This window comes from Fringilla coelebs, assembly GCF_963513975.1.
Source record: "Fringilla coelebs genome assembly, chromosome: 7".
Lineage (NCBI taxonomy): Eukaryota > Metazoa > Chordata > Aves > Passeriformes > Fringillidae > Fringilla > Fringilla coelebs.
This window is the reverse complement of record NC_140035.1, coordinates 23,689,184-23,706,153: the sequence shown is the minus strand read 5'-3', so window position 1 is coordinate 23,706,153 and position 16,970 is coordinate 23,689,184. Positions and strand designations below refer to the sequence as shown.

At 41.0% G+C, this 16,970-nt stretch overlaps 1 protein-coding gene across 1 annotated transcript in view; it reads right to left on the bottom strand.

The window, feature by feature from the left end:
- ITGA4 (integrin subunit alpha 4) overlaps positions 1–16,175 on the bottom strand; it is a gene marked incomplete at its 5' end in the record, with an annotated part of 34,786 nt that extends 18,611 nt beyond the window's left edge. Inside the window, 12 exons of the mRNA XM_084209056.1 lie at positions 559–649; positions 958–1,052; positions 2,683–2,794; positions 3,449–3,586; positions 3,680–3,739; positions 4,071–4,156; positions 7,489–7,618; positions 8,272–8,339; positions 9,590–9,719; positions 9,810–9,916; positions 15,782–15,903; positions 15,991–16,175. Coding sequence (XP_084065182.1) covers positions 559–649; positions 958–1,052; positions 2,683–2,794; positions 3,449–3,586; positions 3,680–3,739; positions 4,071–4,156; positions 7,489–7,618; positions 8,272–8,339; positions 9,590–9,719; positions 9,810–9,916; positions 15,782–15,903; positions 15,991–16,175 — 1,324 coding nt within the window. The remainder of the gene's footprint in view (positions 1–558; positions 650–957; positions 1,053–2,682; positions 2,795–3,448; positions 3,587–3,679; positions 3,740–4,070; positions 4,157–7,488; positions 7,619–8,271; positions 8,340–9,589; positions 9,720–9,809; positions 9,917–15,781; positions 15,904–15,990) is intronic.
- Positions 16,176–16,970: the final 795 nt, after the last annotated feature.

Genomic DNA, 16,970 nt, shown 5'->3' with positions numbered 1-16,970 from the left:
TGATGATATGTATAAAGCAATTCATAGATACTTGGCACCAAGTTAGCACTACTTTGTCATGGCCACAAGAACTCCACAATGGTCTTAGCTCAATGCCATGAGCCCTAAGTGAGGATAAAGTATTGTTCACTCAGACTGAGAGTCAAGGAGCCCATGACTCCTGTCAGAATCCAGACACTGGGAAGGCCAGCAATATATTTAACTTAGCACACTAGTCTGGACAACAAACATGCTTCCAGTGCCCAAAGCAGCTCATTGTGACATTTGTAGTTGAGAAGTCTGCTTTAAAAATATAAATCACATTTCTCTTCCCCTTGTGCACTATGATCTCACTATTACATTGTTCTCAGTCCTTAAATAATAGTTAGGTGACCGTGAAAACTGACTGCCTGGCCTCAGCTTTACCTCTTCTTTTTTCTTCCCAAAATATGAGATGTGACATGCCATCTCAATAACAGATTCTGCTTCTGTTAAAAGTATGAAGTAGCACAGTAGGGTTGTTCCCGATGAATTTCTATTCTTTCAAAAATTAAAAATAAACAAAATTGCTTAATTTACCTTGATAACCATTGTTATCTACATCAATGCCACTTGATATGGATTGTCCAAACATGCTTAAAGAATTGCTGACTTCTTTTCCTTGTATTCTCTGAGGAGAAAAATGTAAGAAAAAAATTATTCTTGGAAAGCTTATCTCTGAGTTACAATTTCCAATGAAAAATATTAGCAGGACAGTCCTGCTGCTGAGCTTAAATCCCATTAACCTTTTTTAAAGCTCCCAAAACAATTTTTTTCTCTCTTACAGGTTATATTATGACTGGAAATCACACATCACATAAAAATTTTCTGAAGTCTTTTAATATACTTCAGATGGTCAGACTGCTAAATGAAAGGAAAACCTCTCAGATTTAAACTTGGGGTTTTTCTGGATTAGTATTTTGCATTGAAAAAGTGTACCTGTGAAAATGATGGTGTTATTCCATCTTTCCTGCCATTGTATATATAAATAGCCCCTTTTAGATTATCTTCTTGTGGAGCCCCAATTGCCACATCTGTGGAAAAACAATTCAGCAATGATCATGGACTAGGAAATATGACCCCTGAACAGCTGAAGAAATGCAAATCTTGATGCATGCAATGCCAGACCAGATTTACTTGCCTGAATTCAAAGGCAGTGTTGAACACAGATATAAAGCAAACAGAAACAATGCAAACCAGCTCAGCAATCTGATTCTACCTTAATTGCTATGTGTGAAAAGCAACAATCACATACTGCCACTTTGTTAAAGACTAAGTCTGTTTCTAGCAATGCTAATTTTGACCCTTAAGAGGTTAAAAGGTTACCAAGAAAGACAGTAAAATTATCATGATCTTTAAAAAAAGAGGAAAAAACAAGCTTTATATTTATGGAACAGTGATGATTTTCCTGCTCTTCCCACATGGATTAAGTCACTGAAACACGAGTACTCTTATTACAGTGCCCAAAAGGAACCATTTATTTTTCTATGAAGCATCCATAACAGTTAATAATAAGCTTGGAAAGGCATTTAACAAGGAAATGAAGGTAACTGGTTGGTACAAAGGAATATGTTTTATGCCTAGATGACCTAATCCCAGAAGGCTGTGGCAACTCATAACAAACTGAATTAACCAATCCACCCTCAACAGCCCTTACCAAAAACTGTCATGGTTCAAATAGCCAGAAGCTGGTAACCAAGCAGTGGAGGGAGGGATTATGTACACCATCTTGAGATGATGTACACCATCTTGAAAGTCACTATTAATAACTGGGAACTTGCATTTACAAATAAGCAAAAACTGAACTATCTGCAAATCAGAAATACTTTATGCTGCACTGAACCAAAATCACAAAAAACCCAAAGCCCTTGACTTTGGTTTTACAGAGCAATTCTCTGATTGAATCCACATTGACTGAGTCCATACCATGGTGACTAAACCACATAAAACTCATTATACATCTCTCTGCTGGTGAGATGAAAATGGGACAGTCAAGTTGTGCCTCTTACAATTACAAATGCATTCTTGAGGTCAGATTCTACACCAACACACACACCCCATTATCTTTACAGGGCTGAAACTGATGGTTTAGATCATTGAAGAAGTTGGCTCTGCTCTGCTTTTTAATTACTACAGAAAAATGCTTTATATTACCCAATTTCTCTTTATATTTTGTTTCCAGCCTTTTTCTTACAATTTCTTTTTCTTACTGCCACTCTCCATATGACATCCACTTTTTAGTTCAGTATTTCCACAGCAGTCTCTCAACATGAAGGCTACTTTCAATACCCCCATGTATCAAGTACTTACTGGTGACCAAGAAGCAGATTTTGACTCCATTTTTATTTATGATTGTTACAAAATGGCCAAATTGTTCCCCAATCTTCCTCTCATATATTTAACACAGGATTAGTGATTCCATTTGAGGTCCAGCACCAAAAGTTACAGATTATGTTATCACTTTATGCTCTCTATTAGACAGAACCTAGTCCCTTGGTATTAAACATCAATGACCATGAAGCATCTGCTTTTTAAGTCAGAAAACAGTTAGTCAGAAAAGTCCCAAACCAAAAGAATTCTCAGACCTCCATAATCCTCCTGTTTATCATGACATTCCACTGATCGGAGAGAATGAAACCCAACAGGTTTTCTCTGTATTCTTACCTTCAAAGCCATCATTATCTATGTCTCCTAGATTGGCTATGGCCTCTCCAAACCTTGCTGCATACGAGTCACTCCCGCTGAGCTCTACGTTCAGCTCTACCATCTTTGCTTCCTGAAGGAAAACAGAGTCAATGGCACACTAATGGAATATTCCTCAAAATGTTAAACTGCCTTGCATACCAATATATAACCCCACCAAACTTCCTGATGTAGAAGCAAGCATTTTCAAATACATTTTATGGTACTTAGTGTAAGAATAGTAAAGCGATTACACTTCCACTTCTGAACCTTAGAAAGAATAAAAAGAAGCCTATTCTAATGCATGATCTGTCCAGTCATGTCAATTGCAAAACTGAGGAGTGCCAGTCTCTTTCCTGACTGGTACCAGTAACTGCATGCAAATGTTTCATTCCTGGTTTGCTTCTGAGGGGCTTGGTAAGCTGCTCTTCAGATGGCAGTTCAGTGGGAAGCACAGGAGTGGAGGAGAGCTTGGAAAGGGCTGCAGTGGCAGGCTGTCACCACCTACGGCTCCTAGGAAACGAACCCAGTCTGCCTGCAGTTCTGCACTGGTGGGAGTAACTGTGTACAGCTGACACTGCAGCCTTTGGGGGCGTGCTGTGCACTCCTGCTGGGGCACTCATCACAGCCCTACTGCTGCTTTTTCCATATCTGGAAATATGGGATAAGAAGAGAGGAAAACTCTTCCTCTTAGCCTGTTAAACCAAAACGGCTGTCTTGCCATGTGTTTTTAAGAGAAAATACTTACAGAACCTGAATTAATATAGACATAAACTCTTCCCTCTTCTCTGATGGTACTTTGCATTGGAGCACCAACCAGTAAGTCTGAGAAGCCATCTGAATTCAGGTCCACAGCGCAAACTGCAGCTCCAAAGTAAGAACCAAGCTGCGTGCAGACAAGAAATCGTTATTGTTTTTGACTTTTGATGAAGATGCACTAGAAGTTATAAGGTGCAGAAAAGTAACAGGATAGATTTACCTTTTTACCCTTTAGTTCAAAGAGAATATTTAGTTGCCTCTCATTGCTAAAAATATATGCCTAAAAGGAAAAGAAAATACAAGCAGAAATCAGCAAACTGTAATCTGGAACACTTCCCAGTGCTTTCTCTACAGCAGGTGCTAGAGAATCAGCAAAGCAATGCTCAATATCACAAAGTACAGCTAGCTCCTGTTTCCTACCTGCACCTTTCTTGAACATCATAGTTCACATCAGTGTTATCCAGACTGCCTACCCTAATTCCTTATTCAACTTTTCCCCCATGAGAAGTTGTATCTGATACTTGTCTTTACTATATTAATCTAGATTGGAAGATCATGGGTGTTTTTATGGGGATACAGTCTTTAAGCCAATATTATAGACAATTCCTTACTTTACCAGTCTGCTCCTGCTGGGGAGCCCCTCCAATTATTTCTATGCTGGATGGTGTCAGAAAATGTCCAGCTCCAACAGAGTATCCTGCAAATCAGAAATGCACTATTCAATACTTGGAAATGCCTTGTAACAAAGAAAGAATGGGAGTATGCCTTATAAAAACTGTCAACACCATAAATTATCATGAGTCTGACATTCAGACCTCATGAAAGTCAGCAATGAAAACAGAATAGAAAGTTTTTGAAGTAAAAGGTCACTACAGACAGTAAGTTCCATCAAATAGGAAAAAGTGTCAGAAACACTCATTTCTTCCCAAGAACTCAATTATCTGCCATACTTCAAAACACAATAAAATAAATTGCAAACACCTTCTGTTAATGCATATTCTGCAATTGTTCAGTGAGTTCATACTATTAATACAAATAAATATTATCCAAGTACATGCACTGGAATGTGGAAATAATTGATTCAATTGTTACTCTTTGAATATTATAACTGGATTGAAGGAAAATTAAATGTAGTGCTACTTCTACGTGCACATACGCACACAGAGCCCCATGGACACACACATGAAAATGTTAGGAACAAATTGCAAAAGCCTCATTAAGCAATAAGAAAACATTACATCAGCTTTAGTAAATAAACCTACATTACAAAGCATTTCTGTATGTGGAGAGAGATCTTAAACAGGACCATATTTTGGTGCAGACATCCAAACACAAAATTGCAAAACAAAGGCTAACACCTTGACCTGTAGCTGCACAAGTCATCCTTACTCTTTCCAGAGTATGTTACAGCTCAGACTACAAGAGAGATATTCCACTACTCTTGCATTTACTGAATGACTGCTGATGTTCACAGCATGCAGAGAAAATAGAAAAATCATCTTGGATAGATGAGAACAAGCTTTGAATCTTTTGTCAGTGAACATAACTGCCTAGAATTCAAGTTCTCATTAAACCACCTTTTTCTTTTCATATTTTATTCTAAAAGAGATGAACAGAGCAATTTATCACTTGAAGGTCAACACCAAACTTTTATTTACTCAACAAAAAATTAAGGATGAACCTTAATTTACCTCCTCTGACATTTACTTTCTAGTTATTTTTGTTTTGCTCAAGTGTAAACATTACTAATTCTTAAGGACTTAAAAAAAAGCCAAACGAACACAACAATTACAGTAATCACATAGTTCTCATTTTTTTTTAATGGTGTTAAAATGCTTGGCAGGGGAAATCACATAACTGACCCTTTAAAGGCATAGAGAAACAAAATTTTATTTCCAACTCCACAGTTTTCTCCTTTTTACCATCACTTCAGTTTTTCAGTTTTCTGAAATGTTACTTGCCCTTCTCAGATTTCAAAAAGGAACTGTCTTCTACTTTATGATTTCTTTAAGGCAGTTTAAGTGCCTAAGGTTAATTTTTCATCAGGGCCAGCTGATTTGAAAGACTGAATAACTTTGAAAATTCCTTTTATAGAAGTCATCTATCTACTACTCTCCAAGAGACTCTGAAGTAGTCAAGAATATATGACCTCATATTACAAATGTCTAATTTCCTTCTTTCTTTCAGTTGTCTGGTACATGAACACCCTTGCTTCTTCCAACTTATGGAAAATGCTACAATACAGCTACACTTCCTGTAGTCTCTAGTTTCTTAATTATTATTCTTTAACAGTTTAATGAAAAAACATAAATAAAGATGTCTTCGTCCCTACCAGTGGAAGAACAGAGTAAGCAGATCATGGGATCTACTCCGATGCTTGAATTACACTCTGGTCACAATATACTTCCAGCACTTAGTAGGGACAATTTTATTCATTACTTAAGGGAGCAACAAACTCAGACTTCTAAAAAAATAATTTGGTAACAGTATTAACACTGAACAGATTTTTGTCTTCAATAATTACAAAGATGGGACAGATGCTGAGGGAGGGAAGGAAGGTACCTTTAAAACCTTTCAACCACACTATGGGGTTTCAACCCCATTATGAGGGAAAGGAGTAGAGGTTAAAGTAGCATGAAACTGCAAAATTCCAGGTTTATCACAGCTGCTACTGTAAAGACATACAGATGAGTTAATGGTGCCCTTCTTCACTTTCCTGTAGAAGGGCAAGTTCAGAAGACATATGGCTCTGCTGAGCCAACATGCACCACATCACTAGAGTGAAGCAAATACCAGCTGACCTCAGGTCCTGGATGGCCAAGGCAACTAACAGAGACGACATATGTGTGGAAAGGCCTTCCCTAACCTCTCCCCAACACAGTCCTTATGCAGGTTTTTACCCATTTGCCTGGATCTGGCTTCTGACTGTCAATGATTTGACTCATTTATTACAGAAATTCTCATTCTTGTACTTGTAGAAGCAGAAATCTGGAATGAACTTTTTTGCCTAGAGAGGTGCAGTACTTCTGCTGATTACTATTGGAAAACTGGAGCTTCCCATTCTCTGAAGCTCTTCTGTCCTGCGTGCCTGATCTCCCTTTACCAGCCAGTCTCTCTTCTGCTGGACTTTCCTACAGAGTCACTGTGGCCTTTGCAGGCCCAGAACTGAATTCTGAAGTCTTAGTTCGCTATGTTGCACAATAGCTGTTTCATAACATCTGCCAACTTCCTATTGTCAGAGGAGTGGAATCAGAAACAGGAAATGTTATCCACGTGAACCGGAACTTCGAATGGGAAAATGCAAAACCCAATGGTCACAAGCAAGAATATTCTTGCTAAGGAATTCAGGAAGGACAGATGAACTTTTCTTGGTGTAGTGAGAACTCTGAAGCTGCTGCTGTTTTTTTTTGGCATAAACCTTTCCAAACTGTAGCACTAAATTCAGCTAGTTATTTGGATATAGGTACACGAGGAGAACTTCATGGCCTTGGTTACAGACATTCATAAATGAGGTCTGCCTTCTCACATATCCAAACTAAGACATGTTTGGAATAAAAAAGAAAAAACCAAAAACAACCAACATTGGAGGAAAGTTTGTTTCTAAAGGTCACAGCATACTTCCCCTTATTGACAATACAATTAAGACTTGCCTGCAGCTTTCACTGTAAAAATCTTTTCATATTTCTGTTATTTGTGAAACAACTGTCTTTTTCTGTAAAGCTCTTGGCAGCATTGCAGACTTGAACGAAATGAAAACCATTGCTAATCAGAAGCATCCCTACCTTCTAAATCAAAAAATGGTAAAAAGTGAGTGGTGAGATGATAAGAATAGAAATCCGCTGTTTGAGAAGTTTCCTCATAAAAAGAACAGAGAGCAAGCCTTATAACTGAATAATATTTAACAAAATCAGAATACATCTTTAGAACTGTTGCTTCTGGGGTTAATAGTGAAAAAACTCAAAAGCCCTGTGCACTCTCCTCAAGACCAGCTATTTAGCTAATATTTTAGTAAAGTGTTAAATCCTTTACCTAGATAACTGCCAAATTTCACTTGGTTATTTGAATCTGTGTAGGAGTGGATTGTATTTGTAGTTGTGTTGTATACAAACACAGAACCAGTCCAATAGAATGATCCAGGGGCTCCCATTATAATTAAATCCTAAAAGAAAAGTAAAATAAAGCCATGTTATTCACACTGAAATATTCACGAAAATAAGCAAAACAAGTAAAATGCTCTTCTTTAGATCTCCTGTGGATTCTAGGAAATGCTACTGGAGATGCATCTGGCTCAGCACTGGGGTTTACCACTAAATTGCAGATGATATTTTCCTGACTTCACAAAAATACCATTATTAAAAGCTTTAAACTGTAACAATAAAATACAGCAATTCAGGATAGTCTCTTCTCAAAAGAGTTTTTTTGAAATTACAATCTTAGGGTGGAATGGAGATTAAATAATATAGAGTAATTACTCTATAAAGCAAGAAGGAAAGCATTATAAATGTTACATCAAACATATCAAAGAGAATAATAAAATTTCATCCTCTGCTATATCCATGTCCTTTTTCCAGATGAAAAATAACTTTGGATTTAGTAAGGTACAAAAGTATTCTTGGGAATAAAAATTAAGGCCTTACTTGGGAATTATCATGCAAGTAATAGGAAGATTCAATTAAAAATAAATTAAAAATTGATTTTTCCCTCCCACAATAAAATACAGCATTGATGTTTGCATTTACACATCCCCTTTTAGATATTATACATAAAATTAAGTATATAAACAGAGACACTTTTGGTATGTTTAATACACACCTCAATGTAAAAACTAGATATTCCAGCCTGACATGACCCATGGTTTTCTCCAAACTTTCGTGCATGATCTGAGAATGGGCAAGAAATATTAAAAAGGATGAGAAGCATGTACTTACAGAGTTTTGTCACCAGGCTTTCAACAGAAGTTGACACAACTTATGAAAAAACAAACAAACAAACACCTCCCCCAAAAAGTTGGTTTTCAATTCTGAAATAAAACTAAAAACAGTTGTTTCTACTATATAGCCTTAAGTGCAATATACTATTGTAACAAACTCAAAACACTATGTATCACTTGATTACACCTGCCTTTGAAATATTGTGACTTTAAAGGCTATACTTTCAAAATTGTTCCATGAACGAAACGGCCAAATAGTTTGAGCACCGCATCTGGATACTCTTCCACTACAGGCATACTCTGACAGGCTCTTGTATCTTGATTGAACTTGCCCTGTGCTCCATGGGTGCCATGAAGGGTTTGTGTTATGGCAGTCTCAGACATCCTGCTTTCAGCCTAGCAGTGTTTTCCTGCAATTCTTTGCTGACTGCCTGCCATCAGGGTTCCCTTCATTCCATACATAAATTTGTACACTTTAAGTCTCCAAAGATAAAAAAACATTATTTCACCACCCCTTGTAAGAGTCTCCAAAGCCAGCAGGGACATTTGATGCATTACTCTGCACAGAAAGATCAGATTGTCAGCTGATCCTTGCATTGGCAAGGCACAGGGGCACGAGATCATTCTCCTGGATGTGTGGTAGATAAGAATGGGAAAGCATGGATGGAATCATTTGACAGAGTCACGTCTTGACCCTTATTCTCCTCCTGAAGTTCTCTGAGGAAGAACCCCTCATGCCACAGCAGCAGCCTTAGCAGAAGGTAAGTAAGGGACAAGGACACTGTGACAGGCGCTGCAGCACCTTTGTATCAAAGGCTAAGGAGCAGATGGTAACAATCACTTGCAGGTATTTCTGCTGCTTTGCTGTGAGACTCTCCAGAGCAATGACAAGAGTAAAGGAAGGAGGGATGTCCTCTACTGGCCTGGTTTTGAGAAGCACACATACTTCAGCAATGCAATCTGGGAAAAAACTACTCTGACGCCCCATTCCAATTTTTTTTTTTGCCTTTTGAAAGAAGGTTTTCTTTGACATGATAAACATCTTTACATCACAAACTGAGCTCATATCATCAGCACTCAGCCTCCAAGCCTTTGGCTGCAGAACACCTACTCAGAACAACACAGGCTTTTCACAAACTCTGCACCATTCAATTGTGTATCTCACCCTTCCCTACAAAAGGACTCAATCCTTTTGCTTACCTATATAGCATGGGCATATTCTTCTGCTCAGCTCAGTTCGAAAATCAGGAGGGATGGCAAAACAAACGCCATGTGGCAGTTTGTGCTCATTTTTGACGTAAAACACATTTTTCCATCTATGTCCACAAGCCTATGGATATAAAACAAACACAGCATTCGACATGGAAGCCTAAGAAAGCTGGATTCTGTCTGACAAACCGGCCCAGTAGTTAATACATACAACAATAGATCCGCCCTCCTTTGGTTGCCTCGACAAGCTGACACCCAGCCACTGATTATCCCGCTCTTCCAAACACGTCTTCCCACAGCGCTCACCACTGGGATGGCCTAGGAGACAAAGACCAGTGCTCTGAACAGAGGGACAAGGTGAAGAACAATGTGGTGGGTAACAGGAGAATCCAACAACAATGGGGGTACAATGCAGCCATTTGGGGGTGGTGGATCTGACCTCTGTCTCTGTCTTATACAGGTCATCTAGACTTTTTACATTGTTCTTGAGCAAAGCTATAATTGTGGGTAGCCAAAGGGAACATACTGGCTCTGAATGCGATAGGCTGGCAGGGAGGATGGGCTTCTCCATCCTTACTCTGATAGGAAGTGACAGTACACTCAATTCTGGTGAAGGGCTGTCCCTGTAAGTGCTCTTCAGCCTAAACCTTTGTAAGAAACACAACTGCCACCTCTACTGGGGATTGCACATAATTACCTATGCACATCCTGCATTCTTCTTTCACCATTGCAATTATTCAATAGCAGCTCTTAGTGTTAGTTCTTGAATAGAGTTATTTTTTTAAAACCTTGAGAAAACACTGAAATATCTTCTAGCTCTGCCCCATAGCTTAAAAGGCTACAGTACTGCCAAGTTAGCAAATATTTGCTTTCTTCTGGAAAGTAGTAGTGAGGAGTACTTCCACAGTAAGGAGATGCAATACATTTATTCTAAGTTGTATAAAGGAAGTTTTTAAAATATTTGTATGGATAAGCATTAATCAAATTGTTGAATTGGTATTTTCTATGCATCAGCATGATAGTTTATGAAAAAACTTCTTATAAAATAAGGAAACACATTAGGTCATTTGAAGAAACTCTTTTGCATAATTTTTAAAGCTTTCTCAGATTGAATACAGCTACAGGTAAACCTGCATGGTTCAAACAAAAATGTCTGAGATTTAAGGGTTAATTTAGTTACCCAGAAGAGGATGTCAGTACAGACCACAGAATACTAATGCTGATGGGACGTTGTTTGCACAGAAAAAAGCCCCATAAATCACACCCCACACCTTCTCACCCCTCACCCCACCAAAAAGCCTGCAAAAATTAACCAACAAAACACCTGTGCTGAGAGCAGAACTGGCATTTATTACTGTCCAATGCATTAGAGAGTTTAAATGAATACACAGATTATCCGATTGGCTAATGTCAGAGATGTGAACTTCCATGTACTGAATATATACTGCTTTTCAGAAACAAGAGTGGAATTTAGTTTTGGAACTGAATTTTGGAGTTATGCAATGGAAAACTTCTCACTTCCAAAGGGGGACATTTCCATAGTTTGAATTATAAGGCACATTATAAGGCCATGAATTATAAGGCACATTAATCTGATTGAAATATCCTCAGAAAAGAAAACACCGTTACACTCCCATGTGTAAGAATTAGTCCTCCTTTAAATTGCACAAGGCACTTCTGGGAATTCCCTTCCAGCAATGAGTTCCATCCTCTTCTAACAATGACTTACCTGGGACTAGCTTTATGTGGATTTGCAGAAAATGGAAGATGTAGAGAACACCAGGGCTATAAATTTAGACCCCAAGAGACTGAGACTTTTTATCAGTAAATCAAATGAAATCAGACAATGATGATGTGAGAGATGAGTAAGTTCAGTCTGTCTCAGTGCTTCCTTCCTGTGCCTCTCTCAGAGCTTTGTAACAAGAAAAAGCACCACCATTCTTTGACACTCATTGGATTTCATTCCCCTTTTCCTTTGCTCCAGTGTATTTGATTCAGGATTATTTTGGCCCTCTGCTGACATGCTACCTTATGTTTCCTCTCTTTCTCTGACTGGCAAGTATTCAACCACCTTGAAATTACAGACTTTTGTGGGAGAGAGAATCAAGAACTTGACATCCCAGACACCCTGATGAGTCCCTGCTCAGGGTATGACATTATAAAAGCTTTATCAAATGAGAAAATGCAGTATTCTGCACAAGAAACAGAGCAGCACTGCATAAGCTCAAGAGGACATGGCAGCTTGGTTGCCTCAGGGAAAAGGAGCACGTGCTGTCATAAAGTCACTGAGAAATAAGTAATTGCCCACGCCTGTGTACATTACACAGCTGGAAGATACACTTCTGCTACAATCCCCTCTGAACACATCCACAGAAACAATGCAACTGCGCACAAATATGGTCATAACTTATAAAGCCACTTCTGCTTTTGGCCTCAAGGATCGTAATACAGATGTTTGCAATGTCATCTGAGAAACCAGTTTTATATAACTTGCTCCAATGTTTTCCATGCCCAACAGCCTCTCATCACCCACTTTATCCTCCCATAACTCCTCTGGTCCCATTGCTAACTGATGAAAATGATGCAGTCTGCTGCAAGGGCAATAAGCCTTCTGATATCCTGCTCCTGGGTGTCATGGCTTTAGAGTCTATTTTTACTCACCCAGGAATTACTTTCAGTTTTCACAGATCTGATGGGTTTTATCCCTCTTACGTCCCTCAATGACTTCAACCCAAAACATTTTAAATGATACCTGGTTCCCTCCTTCTGTAACAGACCTAGGTCCAGAAGATACCATGTTCCTTGGAATAGTATGGCTATTTGAAAGAGGTCACTTGCAAGGTATGAGCAGTGCAAGCAAAACAAAAAAGCCACACTACCAAAACTCAAACCTACTGAAATCAAAGTTGAACGGACACAGCTCTGCCTTTGGGGAAAACCATAACTGTTCACTTTTCCATTGTAATGATTCAGCTGGGGGAGCTAGAGGGCAATTTGTTCACAGGTTAATTGTAGCAGAGACTTAAAGGAAAGGAGCAAGACTGAAACTGCAGGCAGAGCTCTCTGGCCTTATGTTAAACAGTATGCAGTGCATTTACTGCATTCATTTGTAGCTAAAACTAATTTTTTCTTTAGACTGGATGGCAAATTGCACAAATTATTTCCTATATACTTTAGCCAGTCAATCACTGTTTCAAATCTGACAGCAGTGCTATTTCTGTAATATTTCATATGTCCAAAATTCAATAGGTCAAAACATATAAAAAAATTCGTGTAAATTCCTCTGCAATAATCTGTGACTACCCCAAACTGATGTGGGCAAGGATTTGAAACTCAAGACTGGATGGACACTTAGTGCTTCAACCTGAAGCACTGTATTTTGTACTCCTGCCTGAAGTTTGATTACAAGCATGTAACATAAGCCATTATTTAAAAATACTCCAAATACAAATAAATCTGCAGTCTAGAACACTTGACACCATAAACAGAAGTAGTAGAACTCAAAAAGAGACTTAAAACTCTTCTATTCATCAATCAGAGAGAGATTTAAAAGCACCAATGAGAGACTAGGAAGACGAAGCCTTGCTAGTGTCTCTCATTGCTCTTTTCAGCTCTTAAACCAACCCAGGGCCTGCAACATCTTGAAGAACATTAAAATTCTTTAAAGTATGTCTGGATGAGTTATCCCAGATACTGTGATGGCTGCAGCATAAGACTGCCCCTAGCAGCTCTTGTGCTGCTGAGGAAGCAGACAGGAACTTGTGACATATCAAAATACAACAGCAGTTTTGTGTGATCAGAGGCTTCATAATGGTTCAAAAATCCTTCATTAATTATTTATGGCAGTTTCAAGGCTACTTTAGCGAAAAGGAGTGACAAAATATTTTAACATATTTATGTCTCCAAGTAATTCACATCCATTTATTACTGAAGCCCAAAATTTGGAAAGCCATTTCTGTTGCCTGTAATCACCTCTACTTTTTTATGACTAACAATTAGAAACTTACCATCTCAAAGATGTTTTTACCAGAACAAAATGCAAATTCAACTATTTAAGAGCAAGATAGAAACACTTATTTCTCATTGTCCCTGTTCAGCAGTGCAATATATTGCACATTTTTATATATACACATTTTTATATATACACATTTTTATATATACACATTTATATATATATACACATTTTTCTAAGGAAATTCCCTATTCTATGAGATCAGGACCCAAACTTGAATGAGTTACACGAGAGATAATTAAGTTCAGCTTTGTAATTGCAAGTTCCCCTGCATATTTCTCTGACCTCAGATACTATGCCACTTCATTCACATCCCATGTTCCACAGCTGCCTTTGGCTTCTTCATTGACCTCAATGACCTGTTTTACAATACAGCACTTCTTTTCAGCTTCTATTTAACTTCAGAACTACTACGACAAACCTTAGTGATGCAAAGATGTCATCTTTGCAGTAATGAAAACCTAGGATGCAAAAATGTGGTAAAACTATTGTTTTTAAAAGTATGTTGTGTAACCTGCAGCCTTCAATCCTGGCAATAGAGGCCATGTTAAGCTGAGCCTTTGGAACTACATAAACTTTTTCATATATCTGTTGCCTCATTTCACTTAGAATCCCTTGAGCTATTGAAGAGCAACCCAACATATTATTTCTTTAGAGATTTTGTTTCTCCATTGGCTAAATGAGCAAACTGAGAGGCGCTGCAGATGTTTGTAGTTTTCAAAGAACCTGAAACTTTCAACCCTTTCTTGTCTTCCCTCACACAGTAAAGGACTATTTTTACCACCAATCTAGGAACAGGGATTCATTGACTCTTAGCATATGTTACTTCATCACTTTAGTTGACCTCTTAGACTTTTTGCAAGCCTCCTCATAAGAATCAGGCAGAAAAAAAAAAAAGGTCTTTGTTGTGTACAACTTTTTAATAGATATAGAATTGGAATGAAATTACTCAAAAACCCCCAAAATACTACTTGGGCTGGAATAAATTTAATTTCCATTCTTTCTAGCAGCAACTGCTTGTCTTTTTCTTATAGGACTACACGTAAAACACCACTGAAGTACCTTAGGTTTTTGTAGCCCAGTTACAAAATTAAACTCATATACTTATTTGTAGCAAAAAAAAAAAAAAAAAGGATAGAACCCATCAGTTCTAAGTTTTATACACAGACATGTAGAGAAATAATTGTTTTAGTACTTTTTTGGTTACAGAATGCTGTAACCAAACAGAGCTCCGCCCTGACAGCCACCAGTTCATGGTGTGCTATTGCTTTCAAATATTTTGATAGCCCTTTTCCCGCGCTTCCCCTTACTGGGTGGTGTGCTCATAACGGATGGGATACTCTTGATCGGAGGGAGGGTGGCAGAGTACAAGTTGAGGAAGATTCTCTCCATAGCACCATAGTATATGAATAGCATAGCGTGAGCAGCACCGTATGCAAATGAAACAGGAAAAGAACCCAAAGCAATTCACACATGTTCATGGCAACCCAGTGCAAAGCCTTCCCTTTTTTAACAAGTATCAAACTCTTACAAGTTGAGTAAGTTCAGCCAGTTACATCTCCTAAGTATGGAGACTGCGGAGATAGAGAGAAACGAAGTTAAACGCAGGACCCATAAAAACTGATTCAGTCAAAAATAACTTCGTTCGCCTGAAACTCCAATAAATCTGCAAGCAGGGGTAACCCATCAGCAAGACAACTGCGGTTCAGAGTTACTTTAGGGTGGCTTCTACGAAGAGAAGGCTTTGCAGAAGAAAACACAATTTAGGCACATACTTCCACCCTCCCATCCCTGAGCTTATTGCATTCACCCACTGCCCTGAAAGCTGTACCAGCCCTCCGCAGAGCAAACTCAGACCGAAACTCTCACGGGGCTTTTGACTCAGAGGCTGAAAGGTGCGAAACAGCTGTGGGAACAACATCTGTCACACCAAAGTTCCCCAAATCAAGCTTTGGTGCATGTTTTCTCTCGATGCCGCCGCTACAGTCCTTGGGCAAAAAAGCTGATCTCGCCATTCGGCCAGAGGCAGAGCACTCTGCGGTTTACGGCGGAAGGGCCCAGCACGCCGCGCAGGGCAGCGGAGCGGAGCGGCGGAGGGCAGCGGGTAGCCCCCGTCCCCGTCCACCGCCCCGCGCCGGGGTCTCCCCGCCCACGCCCCGCCGCCGACTCACCCAGCTGGAGCTGCTCGCACTCTCCGCTGGAGCTCCCCCCGATCCGGCACCGGAATATGGCCCCGGGGTTGATCACCGACTCGTTGGCGGGCCAGCTGGCCCGGGGCGCGCCCGCCACCAGCCTGCGGGGCAGAGACGGCAGCGTGAGCAGCCGCGGCCAGGACAAGGCACGACGGGCCCCCGCGGGGGCGGCCGGGCCGGGGACTCACCATCGCTCCTGGCCGTGGCGGTGCAGGAGAACCGAGTACCCGAAGAGGGTCCCGTTGCCCCCGCGGAAGAGCAGCGCGTGCTGCGTGTCCAGGTTGTAGGGCCGCGCCGTCGGCAGGCACTGCCACAGCAGGAGCAGCGGGGCGGCCCAGCCCGCAGCGCCCCGCGCCCTCCCGCAGCTCCGCATGGCTCCGGCCGACCGGCAGCGCACCGACGCCGGCTTCCCGCCTCTCCGCTCAGCCAGAGGAGAGGGCAGGGCAGCGCCGCGCCCCGCCCTGCCCTGCCCTGCCCTGCCCCGCCCTGGGTCGCCCTCCCCGCAGCCCGGGCTGGGGGTGTCCCCGCGAACGGGGGAGTCACACGGCCACGCCGCCGCCTCCCCCCGCGCGGCCGCAGCCCCTCTCCCTGCTCCGGCGGCGGGGGTCGGGTTTCTCCCCGCCCCGTCCGCGCCCGCGGGGACGCTGCGGAAGCGACGTGGCCCCCGTGTCCACGGGCAGTGCACGGCTCCGTGGGACTCAGCCATCCCGACACCGGCGGAGCAGAGAGGGCCGCGTCCCCCTCGCTTCGCCTCGACGCACTTGGCCGGCTGGGCCGGCAAAGGGGAAAGGAGATCCTGGAAACTTATCCTAAAATCTCCGCCGGGCAGCGGGCGGGCAGCTCTACCCAAGCACCGGACCGTGTTCTGAGAAAGGAAGTGTGGAGAAGATTGAGTTTTCCTTTTAGATTTAGGAAGAAATCCCAGTCCCCCTGTGTTGAAAGCCTTCCCCACCGTCGCTGTGCGGAGGGGGTCTTGCCTGCTGTCTCCCGGTGGGGGGTATTTGATTCCTGAAACCAGTGCCGCACAAGCGGAGCACAGGGCGCCTGGCCTGCCCATGTTGCGCAAGACTGCTCGCCTGCTGATGCCTCCTTCCTTTCTCGTGTGATGTAGTCAAAACAGCACCCCATTGCTTTTTTTTTACATTTTAGAGTAACTTTTTCACATTCC